This window comes from Simochromis diagramma, unplaced genomic scaffold (assembly GCF_900408965.1).
Source record: "Simochromis diagramma unplaced genomic scaffold, fSimDia1.1 OVJJ01000816.1, whole genome shotgun sequence".
In the NCBI taxonomy this organism is placed as follows: Eukaryota; Metazoa; Chordata; class Actinopteri; order Cichliformes; family Cichlidae; genus Simochromis; species Simochromis diagramma.
Genome location: NW_024386908.1, coordinates 11,592,716 through 11,610,617, shown reverse-complemented (window position 1 = coordinate 11,610,617; position 17,902 = coordinate 11,592,716). Strand labels below are relative to the sequence as shown.

Genomic DNA, 17,902 nt, shown 5'->3' with positions numbered 1-17,902 from the left:
TTGTGTATTGTGTATTTTGTTGTACAGTTATTTTATTTTCAGCTTTAATTTATATATTTTATCTTATTCTTTCCCAGTTAAATTTACCCTTCATTCTAATTTGTTGTTGTACAGTTATTTCATTTTTAACTTTAATTTTTATATTTTATTTTATTCCTTCCTAGTTAAATTTACCCTTTTTAATTTTCACATTTATTTCCTATCTTATTCATAGCCTTTTTTTTCTTTAGGCCACGAGCAGTTGTGTAAGCATTTCACTGCATATCGTACTGTGTATGACTGTGTATGTGACAAATAAAATTTGAATTTGATTTGAATATGTTGCTCTCTTTGCAGAGCACGTTCACTCTAGCTGGTCCGACTAATTCTGAAATCCTCTTTGTGAACATGACGTGCTGATAGAAAGCAGGATTAACCCGTGCATAGAGAGCGGGCAAGACATAAAGAGAGCTCCATGAAGCACTCAGCAGGACAGTGCCACTCACTCACTCAACCTGTATTCAACGCTCAGGGCAATGACTGCTTTATCCCAGACATAAGTACAATATGGGGCTGTTACCGTGCTCTTCCATCATTTTTCCACTGCCCTCCTCTCTCATGACTGAAAACCTCCACTAAGATTTCGAAGACATGAGCACAACAGCCTCACCAAAACAAAGTGCAGTTCCTGGCATTTCCACAGCAACACCCTCTCACTGGGAGAATCTCCAAGGTGACGCCCTCTATTGACACGCCTAGAGGTGGCTGGAGCCTTTTTTGTAAGCAGGTGCATCCTGTTCACAGACAGATGGTGTAGCCTGAGAAGGGTTTTTCTGTTATCTCTGTGGGAATACCTATGTGTAGCTTCATAACCTGACTGGAGAGCAGCATCAGGGTAAACAGAGCAGACAAAGTGGAATTCAGATTAGATTATCAAGAAACAAATGAAGAATTTGCATTTGGAAGTCACTAACTTTTACGGAACTTGGGTGAAGACATTTATATAAATCGAGGGGTTTAAAGAACGCAATCTTCTCTGTTTTGGCCTGCATGTTGCTTTCAGCTCTTGGATATCTTCTCTGATATTATTAAGTTGAATTTCAATGCAAGGATCTGTTATTCCAAGTCTGATCTTGGACAAACAATGGAGGGGTTTGGGCATGAGCACTTTCGAGAAGGAGAGAATGAGAGCCAGCAAGCGGACTATCGAAGATTTGTAGGGGACACTCAGCGCTCATGTAACAATGTTTCATCCCGGGAATTAAAACGTTACGTCCGGCAAAGCTCACACGGTCATGAAACTGCAGCTCAGCGATACAATGCCACACGGATCCAGGCTGGTTTAGGCCCAGAGAGGTAGGTGACTGGGATAGAATATGAAAAAAAAACAAAAACACCTTCAGGTATCAAACTAGACGGTATTTTGATTCAAATACAGCTGCAAGAGAAAATTTATGTCTTGCTGTTAGTTACCACTCTTGGTGATGTACGTTCAGCTCACTCTTACCAGCTGCAGCTTTGCAAGGTTACTTCATGTAAATTATCTTTGTGTACCTGGATCAATTTACATGTCCACACACACACTTTGCAAATGTGCTTGAGGTTAAATCATGCTTTCAATGTGCTGCATTCTTAGTAGTTTGGAGGCCATGCAGACAACAACACTGAGTTTATGGGCAGGCGCTAATACAATAAAAATGGCTTGTCATAGGTTGTCATGTGCTATTTTTAACCTGGTCCTTCTTCCCCTTGTACCCACCCACACACTCACAACTCTTTGATGCACCGTCAAGGCAGGAGTGAGCAGCATGCTGCAGGGAGGATAAACAAGGCTAAAGCAAGCGCTTAGAATAGCTACAGTGCATAAAGGAACCACTGACCCATATCTGCAATGACCCACATTTAATTTGACACACAACACAGAGAAGGAAAAGGATCCCCCCTGAGTCACCTTTGCAAACATATCTAGCAACTCTCGCCTTGGATTAACACAGAACAAAGAAGGACTGTCGATTTAAGGGCATAAAATGTGATTCTGAATATTGTCTGGTGATAATATCAGTCTCAAATATTTTGTGGATCAGAAACAACATCTATACAGTGGTGCTTTAAACTTTGTCAACCTTTTTCTCTAATTCTGCAAAAGTACACTCATCACAAAGGGAATGGTTTTGCAGAAAGTGGCCAAAGACTGTGCCCATCCCTCATGGTTGATATTTCTCAATAACTTATTTTTGTTAGTGTCATTGTCACTGCTGGTAGAAGTACTAGACACCCCTTCAGGCAACACAGGTCCTTCAGGATGGCACATCTATGCGTTCTGTTACAAGAAGGTTTGATTTGTCTCCCAGCACACTCTCAAGAGCGTGAAAGAGATACTGGGAGATGGGCTGTTTCACAAGAAGGGCTGGAAAGGGCCATCTGGTTCTTTGTGTGATCAAGAACAGAAAGAGCACTATCAGAGCTGCACAGTGCTGGGCTGTGAGCACAGGTGCCACTAAACGACATCAGGACCTTATGGCATGCTTATGTATGTCTGTTTCTGACAGTTTGGTCAGAAAAATGTATGAGTAGCTTTCTAATAATAATGGATTGGATTTATATAGCGCTTTTCTAGGCACCCAAAGCGCTTTACAATACCACTATTCATTCACTCTCACATTCATACACTGGTGGAGGCAAGCTACAGTTGTAGCCACAGCTGCCCTGGGGCAGACTGACAGAAGCGAGGCTGCCATATCGCGCCATCGGCCCCTCTGGCCAACACCAGTAGGTTCTGGAGGTTCTTGCTTAGTTCCTCTTCAAACAAAGCAGCAGATAGAGTTTAAGCCATTCTGCAGCCCAGTCCAGTTCTCCTTGTGTGATGGCTCAACTCCTTGCAAGGAAAACATTCTTGTGACAATATGTACAGGCTCCACTTACCACTTCATGCTATTAGTGCTGACAGAGATACGGGTAAAAAGCAAAACTAAAAAAAAAAACTCAGGAGGGATAAGCAGAGAGCAATGGTCTGTGGAAATCACCTGCAAAACCACTCTGTTTTGGAGGGTTGTCTTGTTGTTGCCTCTCCAGTGTACCTGCGACATTCACTTGCACCAAAGCAGATGAAATTCACAGTGGTTTATGCTGATCTCCAGAATCTCAACTAACTTTGTGTTATAGTGTGAAATCAATAATGCAAATCTAGAGTAAAGTGTTCTCAGTCAATATGATAATATGGTGTGATGGATCAGAATGGGAAGAGTCCACCATCAGGACAGCACTGAACAACAATAGTGTGCATGACAGGGCTTCAAAGAGAAAGTAACTGCCCCCTAAAACAAACACCGCAGTTTGCTAAAGATAAAATGGACAAGCCAGATAGCTATCAGAGTAATGCTGTGTGAATGGATGAGCTCTGCATGTTGTCATAGAAGGAACAAAGAATGTAAAGGCATCTGGACTGAATCTCCAACCCGGTGTTCTAAAAAATCCCCCACTCAGATAAGAAAGAAGGTCATTTTTTGGAACAGGCACGCCAAAATCCTTATCTCGAGTCAACAGAAATGCTTAGGGTGGGACCTAAAGCGAGCTGGTTAAGGCAACACCAAACATCTGGGAGCTGAAGCTGTTCTGTACAGAGCTATGGGGAGAAATTCATTTAATTCACGTGCAGACTAATCAACAGTTAGTTGCAAATATTTGGTTGTAGCTATTGTTTCACAAGCAAGTCACGTGTAAGAAATTTTCTTTTAGTGCTCATTAGGCTTTTTTCATCTAGTTTGATGAAGGTTTAGGTCATATTTAGGGTGGCCGTGGCTCAGGGGGTTGGGAATCGCATCTGTAACCGGAAGGTCGCCGGTTCGATCCCTGGGCTCTCTGTCCTGGTCGTTGTGTCCTTGGGCAAGACACTTTACCCTACTTGCCTACTGGTGTTGGCCAGAGGGGCTGATGGCGTGATGTGGCAGCCTCGCTTCTGTCAGTCTGCCCCAGGGCAGCTGTGGCTACAACTGTAGCTTGCCTCCACCAGTGTATGAATGTGAGAGTGAATGAATAGTGGTATTGTAAAGCGCTTTGGGTGCCTAGAAAAGCGCTATATAGATCCAATCCATTATTATATTTGCAAAGAATTAAAGACCTTTTAACAAGCTTCACAAAATTTGTAAGAAATGCTGTTAGCAAACATGCTGTTATGTTACATGGACATTTGTGTTGAATGTACAAGTTTAAAGTGAACAAAGCATTAACTTCTGACACAGTTCAACCACCCTGTTATTGATAATTAGCCACTTATTTGGCTGTGAGGCGCATAAATGAACAACTCAACCTGTTTCCTGAAAGTCTGGAATATATCTAATAATAAACTGGAACATACTTGACGTTGGTGAAGTCATCCATGTGCAAAACCTTTTTTGACTGTGCCAGACCTGGTTTGGGTTATGGTTAAAGAGCCTAATTCTTTCCTTCCAGAGAATACAAGACACCCACCATCATATATATAACTGGATGAAAGTAATGCCATGCAAAACATTTATGCTCCTGGCAATACACTGTCAAATTGCCAAGAAGTGTATGGATGCATACACTGTATGGAGTAGTTTGATGTTCCTTATAATTTCAGTTCAGTATAAGTGGGTGTGTACTGAACAGTTTTAGGAACTATTTGGCATCCTTAAAATAGACATCCCTACTTCCGTTGTAGTTGAACTTGCTTGATTTGTTAGAAATCAAAACACCTATAGATATGTTTTCTACTAGTAAGCTGTTTTCTATGTTTACTTTTAATGACTATGTCACATGGAGTAAGGTATTTTTTTCAGTGGTAGAATTTTGCATTCTTAATAAAAAAAAATTGTAAGTAAATAACAAAAGACCACAACATTTGTTCAATAAAGGTCCTTTCCTTAAGTCAGCATAGCCAGCCTGAGTTACAGTGTGTTAAAGTATTCAAATGTTCAAATGTTATCATGTGAATGAAATGTGGTTAGTGCTGGCCTTTCATTGCACTTAATCCTGTTAAGAACCTTTGCATGTGACCAAAATTTAAATTCAAGGCAATGTTTCACTAGGTTAAGGATATTAAGCCTTAAAAGTCTCATCTGTATTTCAACCTGATATGAAAGAACTGTCTATGGTCACCTGATTTCCACTTTCACTTTGTTAAAGTTCATGCTCATGCACTATGTAGGATCAATCACCATTCAGGCTTCTGCCTTATTCTACCAAGCTTGTATTTACACCAATATCCTATATTTAGTAGTAACACATGAGGATGACTTACACATAGACTATAGTTTGCTAATTACACACAATTAGAGATTTTACCAACAATACAAAAAGGGGGCTATTTTTAAGCGAAAGAAAAACTGCCAGTGTTTAAAGCTGAATATAAAGATTGCCTGGTTATTACTGTGATTTGTCACTATGCTGTGGGCAGGCTGACAAAATGTTAGTGATAAAACTAGTCTGGCTGCACATCCGTGTAGTAAACGTTTCACCTGAGCCCGTGTTGCTACTTTGATTCCAGATATTGTTCCTGATTTCAGGGTCACAGGAAGCACAGGGTTAAACTCGCCTGAAGGGGAGAGGGGATGTGACGCTGCTGCTAATATATAACACCAACACGCACTGTCTGAAGACAGCGATAGGCAATCACTTCTTGACTGGCTTCATCGCTGACGTTTACATCTTGGAGCCACAAAAGACTGCTGTTTTTCTTTTGTTTTTTTGGCTAAAAAAAATCCAGTTTGTCTTTCGAGGTAACGGGAACAAACTGCTTTCTGTTTTAATTGCTCTCAGTCTACAGCTGGAAAGTTACCTCCTTTTTGGCCAGCGTGGGCATCCGCTCAATGAGGTAGCTAGCTAACCGTAATCAGCAAAAGATGTTGAGTTTACCATAGCAGAAAAGATGCGTAGTTTAAATTGCTTTCGCTTACCGGTTTTAAAGATATAAGAAGCTTGTTTTAGAGTGTCGGGAGCCTTGTTTTTTTTCTCCCACAAGCGAAGCTAAAATAAGAGAATAGCTAATGCTAAATGCTAATGGTTTCTCCCACATGTCTGCACGTATAGTTCAGCATATAACCAGGATGCAGCGCGTGAAAACTTTGGGATGTGTGTTTTCGTTTTTGTTTTTTATAAAATAACTGTTTTATTGTGAGCAGGATGTTTATTTTATTCGTGCAGGCATTACTCTTAAGGGGGCAATATGAATATCCACGAGAGTATCTAAAACTGAATCTGACGCTATTGGGGAAAACATCATTATTTGTGTTAAACATTAACGACTGATTGACTTGGCCAGGTTATCAGTTAATTTATTACTTATAATTACTGCTTAGTGTTTAGTACAAGTACAAGGTGGTTGTTAAAACACTCGTGGTGATAAGGCTTTCAGTCCTACGTATACTGGTAATGGTTTACTATTACTTTAGGTTAATAGCTTGACTCGACAGACTAACTGACTTCATTGAGTGATTATGTATTTTTGAACAGCTAAATTATAACGGTGTTACTCACATAATTTTAATATTATTAGACGCAATGAACTTGGTTCAAGTAGAAGTAAACAAACTAAACTTTACGTTTCTGGAAATGCTGGATAAGGTCTTGCAACCTTTATGCAACCACATGCTTTACGAAAATGCAACATATGCCACTGAACGCAGCACCAAACTCGCTCAAAAAGTCTTCTGAAATATCACCGATCGCCTGATATACCAGAGGGTTTATTCAATATAGAAATGGACCAAAATATTTACCAAGTATTAGAATGCGTTTTTTTCCCGACGTGGTTTAAATACTCAAACGCCAACCTTGGGAGCAAGGTTCACCTGTTAGCTAACGTTTGCTAAGTCTAAATGAGTAGTGATTTGAAACCCAAGGTAATTCATAAGCATGTGAGCTAAGTGTTGCTAAAATGTAATAATCCGTTATAGCTTCTGGAAAATGAGCGATGTGGGGGGTCCTCGATAGCATGGATAAGGTTACACGGATGATGCATAGTCGCATCTCTGTATAAACAAAGGCAGGTCTGACTGCCATGTTTTTGCTAACTCCCGGCGTGCAGCGCAAGCAGCTAATGTTTGCTAGCTGATAATGCAATGTGGGTCACTAGGGGAGTAAACGTTATCGTGCAAGTGTAGATGACACGGCGTTTTGAGGTTACCGTGTTCTTCTGACATTTAATCCAAATCTTTTAACTCTACTGTTTTGCATTTCATTCCTTGAAAATCGAAAGCATGCATGATTGGCTAATATGGAATGGTGCAGTTATATGTTAGTGGGTCACCCGGCCATGGTTTCCTTCACACGCGATGGTGTGGAGAGTAGTGCACCGTTATCTGCTTCGTGTGCGGTTTGTTTGGCATTAGATTAGTTATTAAATAATAACGTGTTTAATATTTGTATTACACATCTCCCTTGAGCAGAGACTCGATTTTTATTTTAGTTTTTAGTTTAGTGAGTTGTGGCTAAGCTGTGGTATTTACCCGTAGAAGTGTTGTGGGTTTCCGAGTGTCCCCTGTTTTGGGTTTAAAATGTGATCTCATCTTAAGTACCACCAGCAAGGTTGCAAGTTTAGTATAGGATTATTTATGGGGGAAGCACCTGTCACGCAGGCGCACTGACCCCAGGCTGGCGGGGGATGTTGATGTTGCCATGGTTATACCTTCCTGTGAGAAGGTCACCCACCAAAGCTCTGCCTGCACAGTGGCTGTGCAGTCTTCCTGCAGCGCGTCATTACACTGTCTGTAGATGAACATCCTAATGTTGAGTGTTGGCGTTAAAACAGCTGATTGAAGTGGCTTTGTTTTGGTCATTTGACAGCATGGCAGATTACCTAATAAGTGGTGGCACAGGCTACATTCCTGATGATGGGCTCTCAGCACAGCAGCTCTTCTCCACTGGAGGTGGTCTAACATACAAGTAAGTTTCCTTTCATTGCAAAGTTTTTGTTTCGTTTGTTTTTCTTGAAAATGTTTTCATTAATTTCAAAGTAAGGTTTCCTCATTTAAAAAAAGGAAAAAAAAACCAACCTTTTTGCGAAGTTGTGGGTGGAGTGTAAGCACCAGTGCTTTATAATGGCCAACACGTTTTGAACCGGCAGATCTGACCAACAGTGTGTTGTCTCCGATGGTCAAACGGCTGAAGAGCTATGCTCTAAAGGAGATGGGTTGACTTACAAGTGAGTAAAAGAAAAAAACAGTCACCTTCAAACTGAAAATCCTTGATCTATCTAAATAGTGAATTCATAGAGGAGAAGCAAATAATTGTTCTTCTACAGCAACTTTATTTTGACTGCAACAAACTATATCAAAAATCCCATGAACTGCGGCGCATGAAGGCAGATGGTAGATATAAGGCTTTGTGAAATTCTTAACTTGATTTGGGTCATGGGAATGAAAATTGCTTTCACGGGACATCGCTGTTTTATTAACTTCAACTAATCATCAAAGTATGTGACCTCTCCTGTAAATGCAGAAAGCATGATGGAGCAGCTTGTGCTCTTTAGCATGAATACTTTTGATAAAAGCACTCATTAAGCACTCATTTCTGACCTCTTGCAATTCTTGCACTCCTCTGCTTGACATTCTGATGACATGCTGTATAGACACGCACATGCTGGATTTTGTGTAGAATTATTTTCCTTCATTAACTCTTGTAAATAGCCTTTTATTTTCATAACCATAAATGAACAAAGCAAGCTAAGTTGTAGTGGTTGTTTGGCACTTATAAACAACCAATTTAATCTTGCCTGCATTCATAAGTTCCCTATAGTGCGTCACGTGTGGAGGGAAAGGTTGCAAACGTGACTGCCTGAATTGATATCATGTGAATTTCAGAGGTAATATATAAGAATGAAATTCAGATCAGTTTCTCGACCTCCTAATTAACGCAATGCAGATAGCTGACTCAGCATATATAGTCCACCTTAATATTTTTTATTTTTTATTTTTTATATGAATGAAAAAAATATTTGATTACAAACTTTTTTTTTTTTTTTTTTTTTTCTTGGAGGAAATAGTCAAACAGGGAAACTGATACACAGTTGCAGGAAGACAGAATCAGATTTCTGTGAGTGGCAGCTTCCTGCTATACCAGATGCAGCAACCTTGTTCTGAACGTGACGTGTCAACATTTTGCCCCAATCAAGTCTACTTTCACACCTTTTCTTCCTGTAATGGCCCTCAAAGTATCGGTGCACGACTACCTGTATACCAACTGTCTGTTCAAGGCAGTGTTAAGCGCACACAAAAGAGTTTTAGATGCCGACACTGTTCAGTACATCTACAGGTTCCTTCCTGTACATGTCTCTGTTCTAATGCAGCTTTCTGACACAAACAGGGTATTTACTGTGGTTGCATATGAGGTCACTGCCATCCACACAAAGCTACAGGCTTTAATTAACCCGTTTAATTCAAGCTATATAAATAAATGTGTGAACTTTTGAGACTTGGAGCCGAGTGTACACTTTCAAAATCATTTTAAATGTTAAAGCTGGTAAGGAGAACTTGCATGGCAGCATTCTCCTAGAACCTGATAATGGAGTAGGGTCACACTTAGCCAAAGTTACCTCAGGCTAAGGATGGAATATTTTAAGCATGACATTATGATCTTTAGGTAGTAATGAAATGTTTCTTTGGTAGTCAGTTTTAATAAAGGGAGGTGACTCTGATACAGAGATCTAACCTGTACCAATTAATTTTAATAATAGGACTGTAGGGTGTGGGCACATAGTGCTGTACAAACCTTGATACCTTCAGAGCTTCGTTTCTGTGCTTTGTCTTTCAAAATCAGTGTCAGTTTTACCCTCAACCAAGCTCTGAAATCTAACTAAAACCAAAATAATATTATTAATAATAATAATAATAATACAGTGCGGCTAAAACCTGTGACAATACACACAACTATACGACTTCAGTGCCAGCAAAAAAGCTGACAGGTGAAGGTCTGTTGTGGCCTTTGGTTTTACTTTGAAACCATTAGCATGGTAGATTTGTCTACGTTTAACATTCAAATGCAACCTGTGCGATATGGCCAAACCAGTGTTTTCTTTAGGAGTCAAAGCCAACACGGCAATCAGGTTACTGCTGACTTGGGGTCAGCAGTAAGCAGACAGTATAGTCTGTGTGCTGCAGCTGCGGTTTGTGGCTTGTGCTAAATGACAGCAGATGTTCCCTGGACGTTTTGCTTGTCCCGTTTTGCGCTTTAAAGTGAGGGTAGGCAAAGCCTTCTACCAGATTTCTCAACTCCTGTTCTCAGTTAGACCCGCTTTATGTTTGTGTACTGTTACCTCATAGTTTCCTCCAACATTCACTAGATGTATAAAGCTTCACTTATTCCTCCTTATTTCCATTTGTCCCCTGCTTTTTTCCCCCCTCTCTCTCTCACATAAACATCTCAAAAAACCCACAAAATACATACAGACTCAAGCTGAAAAATAAACACATCATTCCCACGTCTGGCGCTCGCTGCTTCACTCATCTTTCTGCCTCTTATTGTGTTTATACAGGCCAGGAGCTGAAAAGAGGTCAACTGTAGCTTTTTACCAAGTAGAGGGCGCACCCAGCTGCACTTAGTGTCTGTACTCAGCCGCAATGCCATTTTGTAATTTTCTGGGAACCACGATGTGGTGCAAGAGCGTCCAAAAATGGGTTGTTGTCCTTGGTTAAAATATTACACAGAAGGAGAGGAGTGACTCTGATGGAAAGTGACTTAAAAAAAAAAACTCAGATTATTACAAGGCCTTGATTACAATCAGAAGTCTATTCACATTCTTTGCTAATCTAAATAGTTCTGTTATCACTACAGTTTACTTTAACCCCCCCCCCCAGTTTTTGATCTGTAGTACTTTTATTAGTTTGTTCAGTACACCCCATTTGCTTGGAGATACTCCTCAAAGTTGTGAAATCCTTTAATTCATCTGGTTTTCTTAGGCATGCCATTACAAGGTGTTGTTGGAGTTTTAGACTTCACAATACTGCTAAACTGCTGCTATTAGCCCCTTACTTTGCACTTTGCTTATGTCTTTCAGCGATTTCCTGATTTTACCTGGCTTCATCGACTTCACCTCTGACGAAGTGGTGAGTAGCGTACACATGTGAACGAGGAATCTGAGTCATATTTTTGCCCTTTTAAAACAGTCTGCATCTTTTGGTCTCTTTCTGCTTTGCTATTTTTTTTTTTTTTTCCCCCCCCAATGTGGTCACCCACTGGCTGCTCCCTCACCCTTGTGGTCACATTTGTGTCCGGTTAGTTACTCATCTTGCAGCAGGCAAAAGGGGGGTTAATCTCAGGGCTTTACGGGAAATCCCTCTCCTCTGCTTCGTCTATCTAAAGGTTTATTTTAGTTTTAATCTCTTTCTGTTTCCTTACGAGTTAGAGTGCTTTCTTTACTATGGGACATATTTGCCTGGCTGCCATGTTATGTTCTAGTTGTTTTCTCCACAGTCTTGGTCTGCCCTAGTTTTTCTCAGGATAGTGAACCTATTCATGCTTAAATAACACAAATGCTTGCACAACCTTGAATAGTAAATAAGTCTAAATACTTTGAGGCATAGAAGCATGAAGTAGTGCTGTGTGTTGAGGGTGGTGGTGTTTTGGGACATTGTTTGCAGTCATGGTCTTCTTCACATTCTTTAATACCTCACAGTAGAATTTAGCAGGTTGGTGCAGTTGTGTGCTCTGGCAAAGTGGCGTTAGGCATTTTCTCTGGCCTTCACCATAAACCTCTAAAAAACCGCTGCAAGCACCCGCTATAGTTTATGTCTACATCAGATACTGTTGAGCCACTTTCCTGGTTTCCCATGTTAGTGGAATGTTATTATTTTCACTCTGCCAGTGGATTGAAACAAAATGTGCTGGTTGTTTTGGGAATCGGCGATAAGTAAAAGTAAACCTGGTCGTTGGACACTGTAGTGTGGCTCATCCCTATTTTTTTCCAGACAGTGTCATGTTTCTTTCCCTGGTAGGAGCAACAGTTGCAGTATGTTACGTCAGTGTCTTTTAATTTGGAGGCATTTCATATCTAATATGAACTAAATCTAAAGCTTAAAATATTTTTTTAAGCTTAAAATTGGCTCCATTGTTTTCCCATTTTTATAAAAGTTTGCTTGTATTAACCTTGTTGTATCCTTCTGGTGTCTGATCTGAAGGATATTTACAGTGAAGTCCTTCATGGCTATCTAGTTCATTCTGCCCCCTGGTGGACCACATGCAAAATATTCAATCCCCTATTTTTTTGTCTTTCAGGACCTGACATCAGCACTGACCAGAAAGATTACATTGAAAACCCCTCTCATTTCCTCCCCCATGGACACTGTGACAGAGTCGGCCATGGCAATAGCTATGGCGGTAAGAAACTAGCATCTTAAGGACACAGTTTTTTTTTGTTTTTTGTTTTTTTTCTGTAACTGTTTAATCAAAAAGCACACATCTCATTCTTTTTTTCTTTTAAAAAATTTGGTAGCTAATGGGAGGCATTGGCATTATTCACCACAACTGCACACCAGAATTCCAAGCCAACGAGGTCCGCAAGGTCAAGGTAAACTGTGACTGCATACAAATATTTATACACATTGAAGGGTGCTAACTAGAGCAGGGCAATATGGCCAAAAATATTTATCATGATATATATTTGAAAATTTGCGATAACGATATAACTGACACGAGACAAAATACAACTCCACAACTTCACTAGCGCAAAAAAACCTCGATCCATTTATTTTCACTTAAACAAGCAGCTGTTTTTTTTTTTTTTTTTTTTTTTATGTGCATTAAAGCTATATAAAAATTATCCACTGAAGTTAAAAAGAGGTGCTTTGCAACATTAAACTGCAGTGTGCCAAATATAAAAGTCAAATATGTATTTTTTTTGGACCATAAGGTGCACGGGATTATAAGGCACGTTAAGCGAAACAAAGCAGTCGGATAAATCAAACTTTATTCAACTCATACTTCTTGCTTCCTCCACTTCTGTACCATTGATTCATTAATGCTGTATTCTATCACAGCTGCTCTATTCCCGTGTTGTTGCAGTATATTAATGACTATTAGTTTCCTGTCTTCATTTATTTTACAAGTGATAGCAGAGCTGTACGTTTGAATGTTTTCAGAAATCTCTCAGTTAGAACATGCTATATCATGCTTAGGTAACTAGCAAAACTAGCGAGCTAACTTCCGCTAACTTCCTGCTAGCTTTTAACTCCGTTAAGTGTAATAAATTCTGTTCTCATGGATGCCTGGATGTTAAACTTCATAGACATTCATACACCTGGTAAAGCAGCAATGCTGATAGTTTTATTAAAGATGAAAGAATTTAGACCGTTTTTAACTCTCAGTGATGCTGCAGTGTTCGTTTGACTTTGGGACCTGAAACGGACGGAGTTTAGGACCCAGATTACTCCCAGATTTTCGAGCGCCTTAGTCCGACAAATAATAAAGACGGCTGCTTGCATGTTCTACAACAAAATGTGCTTTGTTGTGTATCTGACGGACAAACGCCAAACCAGTTCCACATCACTGAAGTGGCACCATTTTTACAAACTAATTCTGGTTCAGCCGTTTCACTCAACAATCCGCTTTCTCCCTTCTCATTCTCCGTTGCCGCCATGCTTTTTCGGCCATGTGCGTATGAAAACAAAGGCACTGCGCATGCGCGTGTTACCCATAATATACCGCGATATTTTTAATTTCTTATCGTTGCCTAACATTGTACCTACCGGTATTACTGTGAACTGTATAATATGGCCCAGCCCTAGTGCTAACCTTTACCTCAACCAACATAATTCAGCTGTCGTGTGAGCCATGCTCTTGACTTTTCTTGTTATGGTGTCCCATCTTGTCCCTATATAGGCTATGGTAATGGCGTCACATGTGTGTTATATTTGTGTGTGTGTGTGTGTGTGTGTGTGTGTGTGTGTGTTACTTACTGTTTTTTTCTGCTGCTTCTGCTCACGATTATTATTATTTATTTATTTATTTATTTATTTGTGTAGTGTGTTTTGGCTTTTGCTGGTTTTTTTGCCACATTACCGATGTACAGTGGAAAATAATTGTTTTGGTTTCTGTTGGCTTCCAGAGGTTCGAACAGGGTTTTATTACAGACCCAGTTGTTATGAGTCCACGCCACACAGTCGGGGATGTGTTTGAGGCCAAAGTTAGACATGGTTTCTCTGGTATTCCTGTCACAGAGACAGGAAAAATGGGCAGCAAACTGGTGGGTATTGTCACCTCCAGAGATATCGACTTCCTCTCTGAGAAAGACCGTGGCAAGCCTTTGGAGGAGGTGTGTGTTCTTGTTGCTTTTAAGAAACTCTGTCATTTATAAAAACTTGGCTTTACTCGATTATTTTTACACTGACCCCGTCTTCTCTCAGGCTATGACTAAGAGGGAGGAGTTGGTAGTGGCTCCTGCTGGTGTTACACTAAAAGAAGCCAATGATATTCTGCAGCGCAGCAAAAAAGGTGAATTAAAGAAAAAGTATTTGTGTAAGAGATGTTGGACTTCTTTTTGGTTATTGTATTTTAATAGCCCGACTTGAACTTTCTGTGTAACCAGGCAAGCTTCCCATTGTAAATGATAACGATGAACTGGTGGCCATTATTGCCAGAACGGATCTAAAGAAGAACCGGGAGTACCCCCTCGCCTCCAAAGACTCACGCAAACAGCTTCTCTGTGGTGCTGCTATCGGAACCAGGGAGGACGACAAATACAGACTGGACCTGCTGGTGCAAGCTGGAGTTGATGTCGTTGTACTGGTTGGTGCTTTTTAAAAAGTTAGATTGTGGTTGGTGCTTTAATAATGATCGGTCACATCACAGATACTTGGATGTATTGTAGAGAAGATAAATCTTTATTGTCATTACACAGTCATAAAAACTGTCCCCCATCGGCACTACTTAGAAGATTCATTTCAAATTTTAGAGCAGCTTGTAGCTAAATGGCAGCCACTGTCAGTCACATGGCTAATTTCTATAATTTTCTCATTAAGAAATATTTCAGATTATATTTTAATAGTTTTGGAAATTATTTTAAGGTTTGTTTGGTTTTTTTCTTACATTATTGTATAGCTAAAACATATTTTAGAATTCATAAAAAAACAGTACTATAAACAGCGCAGTAAGACATCTAAATAATTAGCCTTGAAAAGAAAAAAAAAACTACTGTAGTAAACTTTAAAAAAAACAGATTTTTAATTGGAGGTACTAACATTAAGAAAGTATTAAAACAGGGCACTTACATTGAAAGGGATTGAACTGGTCATTGACTGCATTTTAAAACTGACACTACAGAGTGCTACACAGAAATTGAGATGCAATATGAGATTATGGGGTTTTATTTTAACATTGACATCAATTTTAAAATGCTAAGGGGTCTGTCGGTGATTCTAGTGTTAAATGGCGACAGGATGTGAAACCTGTGACGTGTTTTGGTTTCACTGAAGAGCCTAGCAGTGTGGCTGTTGTTAATATTGGCCATATAATGGCAGATCTCGAAAAAGAGTACAGGCACTATTCATGCGTGATGAGAAACTGTCAGACTCCGTGTAGAACACTCTACTGTAACTAAACACAACTAAATAGAATGGGTACCACCTTGTGGTGAGATTCAGTATTGCAGGTAAATTACAAACGGATGTTATAGCCCAAATCATACTTCCTGTTGCTGTGTTTTGTTTTAAAATTGTAGCTTAAAAGTTAATTATTACAGAGTAAAATTCTCAAGGAGATATGTGACTAAGTCCACAAATAAATCCATGGATTACATCAGACCTTCCCAAAGTGTGGGGTCCGCCCCCTAGGGGTGCAGAACCTCTGTAGGGGGGGGGGTTCGTGGTATGAAAAGGGGGGGGGGGGACAACAACACTTGGACACTGCTAGCACGGGGCACCTACACAAACGGAAAGCAGGAGATTAAGCATAGCTGAATATGTTTCCAAACCAACTTCATTCTAAGCCAAAGACTAGAAAATATGTTGAAGCATATCTTCCCTTTGGCTTCACCTGCACAAGTGCCAAGGTAGGTCTCCCTTGCATAATTGGTTTTCCCTTCGTTGGGAGCAGGCGTTGGGCTCTTCAAATCACACAGCATCCCACATTCTTGATTTTTAACAAACACTTGTTGTAATGACTCCTGACATTTTGGAGATGATAGCTCTTTATTCAGTAAAGTTACAGCGGGATACAAATAACATCAGGCTGATCCTGCCACAATTTGTTCCCCCTGTCTAAATCACGGACAAACAGTATCCCACAGTTGTTTATATTTTTAAACCCATTTTTTGAAAAATGTATTGATAGCAATGTTAAATATTATTACACAGGAAAAAAACAACCACATGTAAAATAATGACACCGTGACGCCTCTGCCTTTCTAAATAGAGGGACGGTAACTGTGTGTCTATATGTAAGCGTGTAAAACCTGAAGAAAGAGACAAAATACTGTTAATCTGACCTATCTCCCATTCTACAATTCATCTCAAGTAAACAATAATGTGGCGCACAGCGTGATGTGAAAAAAGGCACAAACCTTTGACGTTGCGTGACGAACTCTGTATTTCTTGTCCACACAAACGCAAAACAGGAGTTTTGAAAAATCTCAGTTTTCGGTGATTCGAAACGCCGTTTACGTGTGGATGAAACGGCTGCGTTTTCAAAAATACCCGTGTAGGTGCGGACGTAGCGTTAAAGAGTTAGTAGTTTATTTCCTTACTACCTGTAATTTATTGCAGATTACTTGTATTTGCTTAATTGTTTACTAAATGTTTGAGGTGTGAAATAAACAGCAGTGGAGCAAAATATGGGTGTGTGTGGTGGGAGGATGTGTTTGTGCGTTTGGGGGGGGGGGGCGAACATTTCTCTTCTAAAACAAAGGGGGGCCTAGCAAAAAAAGTTTGGGAACCAATGGATTACAAACTAACTGCTTTAATACATCATGACATTGAGAATGAGTCATCAAATTCAAAGACTGAACCTGTTGGTATTGTTTCTACTTGTATTCAAATGTCTGTTTTGACTTATTAGGTGTTACTGTATTTTATGGTCTAAACTTATTCTGTTTAATCCATAAATATTTTTTTATATACATTTTCTTTTTTTTTTTCTTTTTTTCAGGACTCGTCGCAAGGCAACTCGGTGTATCAGATCAACATGATAAACTATATTAAGCAGAAGTATCAAGAATTACAAGTGGTGGGAGGAAATGGTGAGTCTGTTGGTGTGGGGAGTGAGTATTATATGGCTGTCCCTTTATGAACAGTAACATAAATGACAACAAAATAAACAGATACATTTTTTTGTACACATTTCTTGACTGTTTTCACTTTTCCACCTTTCCTACAGTGGTCACAGCAGCCCAGGCCAAAAATCTGATTGATGCCGGCGTGGATGCTCTGAGAGTCGGCATGGGCTGCGGCTCCATCTGCATCACACAAGAAGGTATTCAGTGTGGAAACCGTGATATGATGATAGAACTTAAGTGTAGTGATAAGTATTTATAAAAAATTATGCCGATCCTTTTTCCGGCAATGAGCTATGCTAAGATGAAAAGGCCATCAGTTGCTAGTGGAGACTAATACCCTGAGACCACTCCTAGTTGTCATGGTGATTTGCCGAGGCCTCTGTTCTGTGTTGCCATGGGGACCGGTCTCATGTTCAGACTAGGTCATGTTTATGCTAAAAAAACAAACGAACAAAAACAGTGTTTTTAAAACAACATGGCAGTCACGTTTGATGTGTTTTCTACTTTCTAGTCATGGCATGTGGACGACCCCAGGGGACCTCTGTGTACAAGGTGGCAGAGTATGCTAGGCGTTTCGGTGTGCCAGTCATTGCTGACGGTGGCATTCAAACTGTGGGCCATGTGGTGAAGGCTTTAGCTCTCGGTGCATCAACTGGTGAGGTTTAAGAGATGGCGACGTGCAGTTTGTTCAAGCTAATATTTCAT

The 17,902-nt window shown here is 40.0% G+C and overlaps 1 protein-coding gene across 6 annotated transcripts in view; it reads left to right on the top strand.

Moving 5' to 3' along the window:
• The first annotated feature begins 831 nt into the window (after positions 1-831).
• impdh1b (IMP (inosine 5'-monophosphate) dehydrogenase 1b) overlaps positions 832-17,902 on the top strand; it is a 20,124-nt gene continuing 3,053 nt past the window's right edge. The window contains exons 1-12 of one of the 6 annotated variants that reach the window (XM_040035423.1): positions 832-1,335; positions 7,783-7,881; positions 8,063-8,140; positions 10,991-11,039; positions 12,208-12,309; positions 12,425-12,499; positions 14,036-14,242; positions 14,334-14,421; positions 14,516-14,715; positions 17,071-17,161; positions 17,299-17,394; positions 17,709-17,852. In XM_040035423.1, the coding sequence (XP_039891357.1) occupies positions 1,124-1,335; positions 7,783-7,881; positions 8,063-8,140; positions 10,991-11,039; positions 12,208-12,309; positions 12,425-12,499; positions 14,036-14,242; positions 14,334-14,421; positions 14,516-14,715; positions 17,071-17,161; positions 17,299-17,394; positions 17,709-17,852 (1,441 nt within the window). In that variant the 5' untranslated portion in view covers positions 832-1,123. Of the gene's footprint in view, positions 1,336-5,519; positions 5,813-7,782; positions 7,882-8,062; positions 8,141-10,990; positions 11,040-12,207; positions 12,310-12,424; positions 12,500-14,035; positions 14,243-14,333; positions 14,422-14,515; positions 14,716-17,070; positions 17,162-17,298; positions 17,395-17,708; positions 17,853-17,902 lie in introns of those variants that run through there. The other 5 variants (XM_040035426.1, XM_040035425.1, XM_040035424.1 and 2 more) reach the window with 5 other exon arrangements.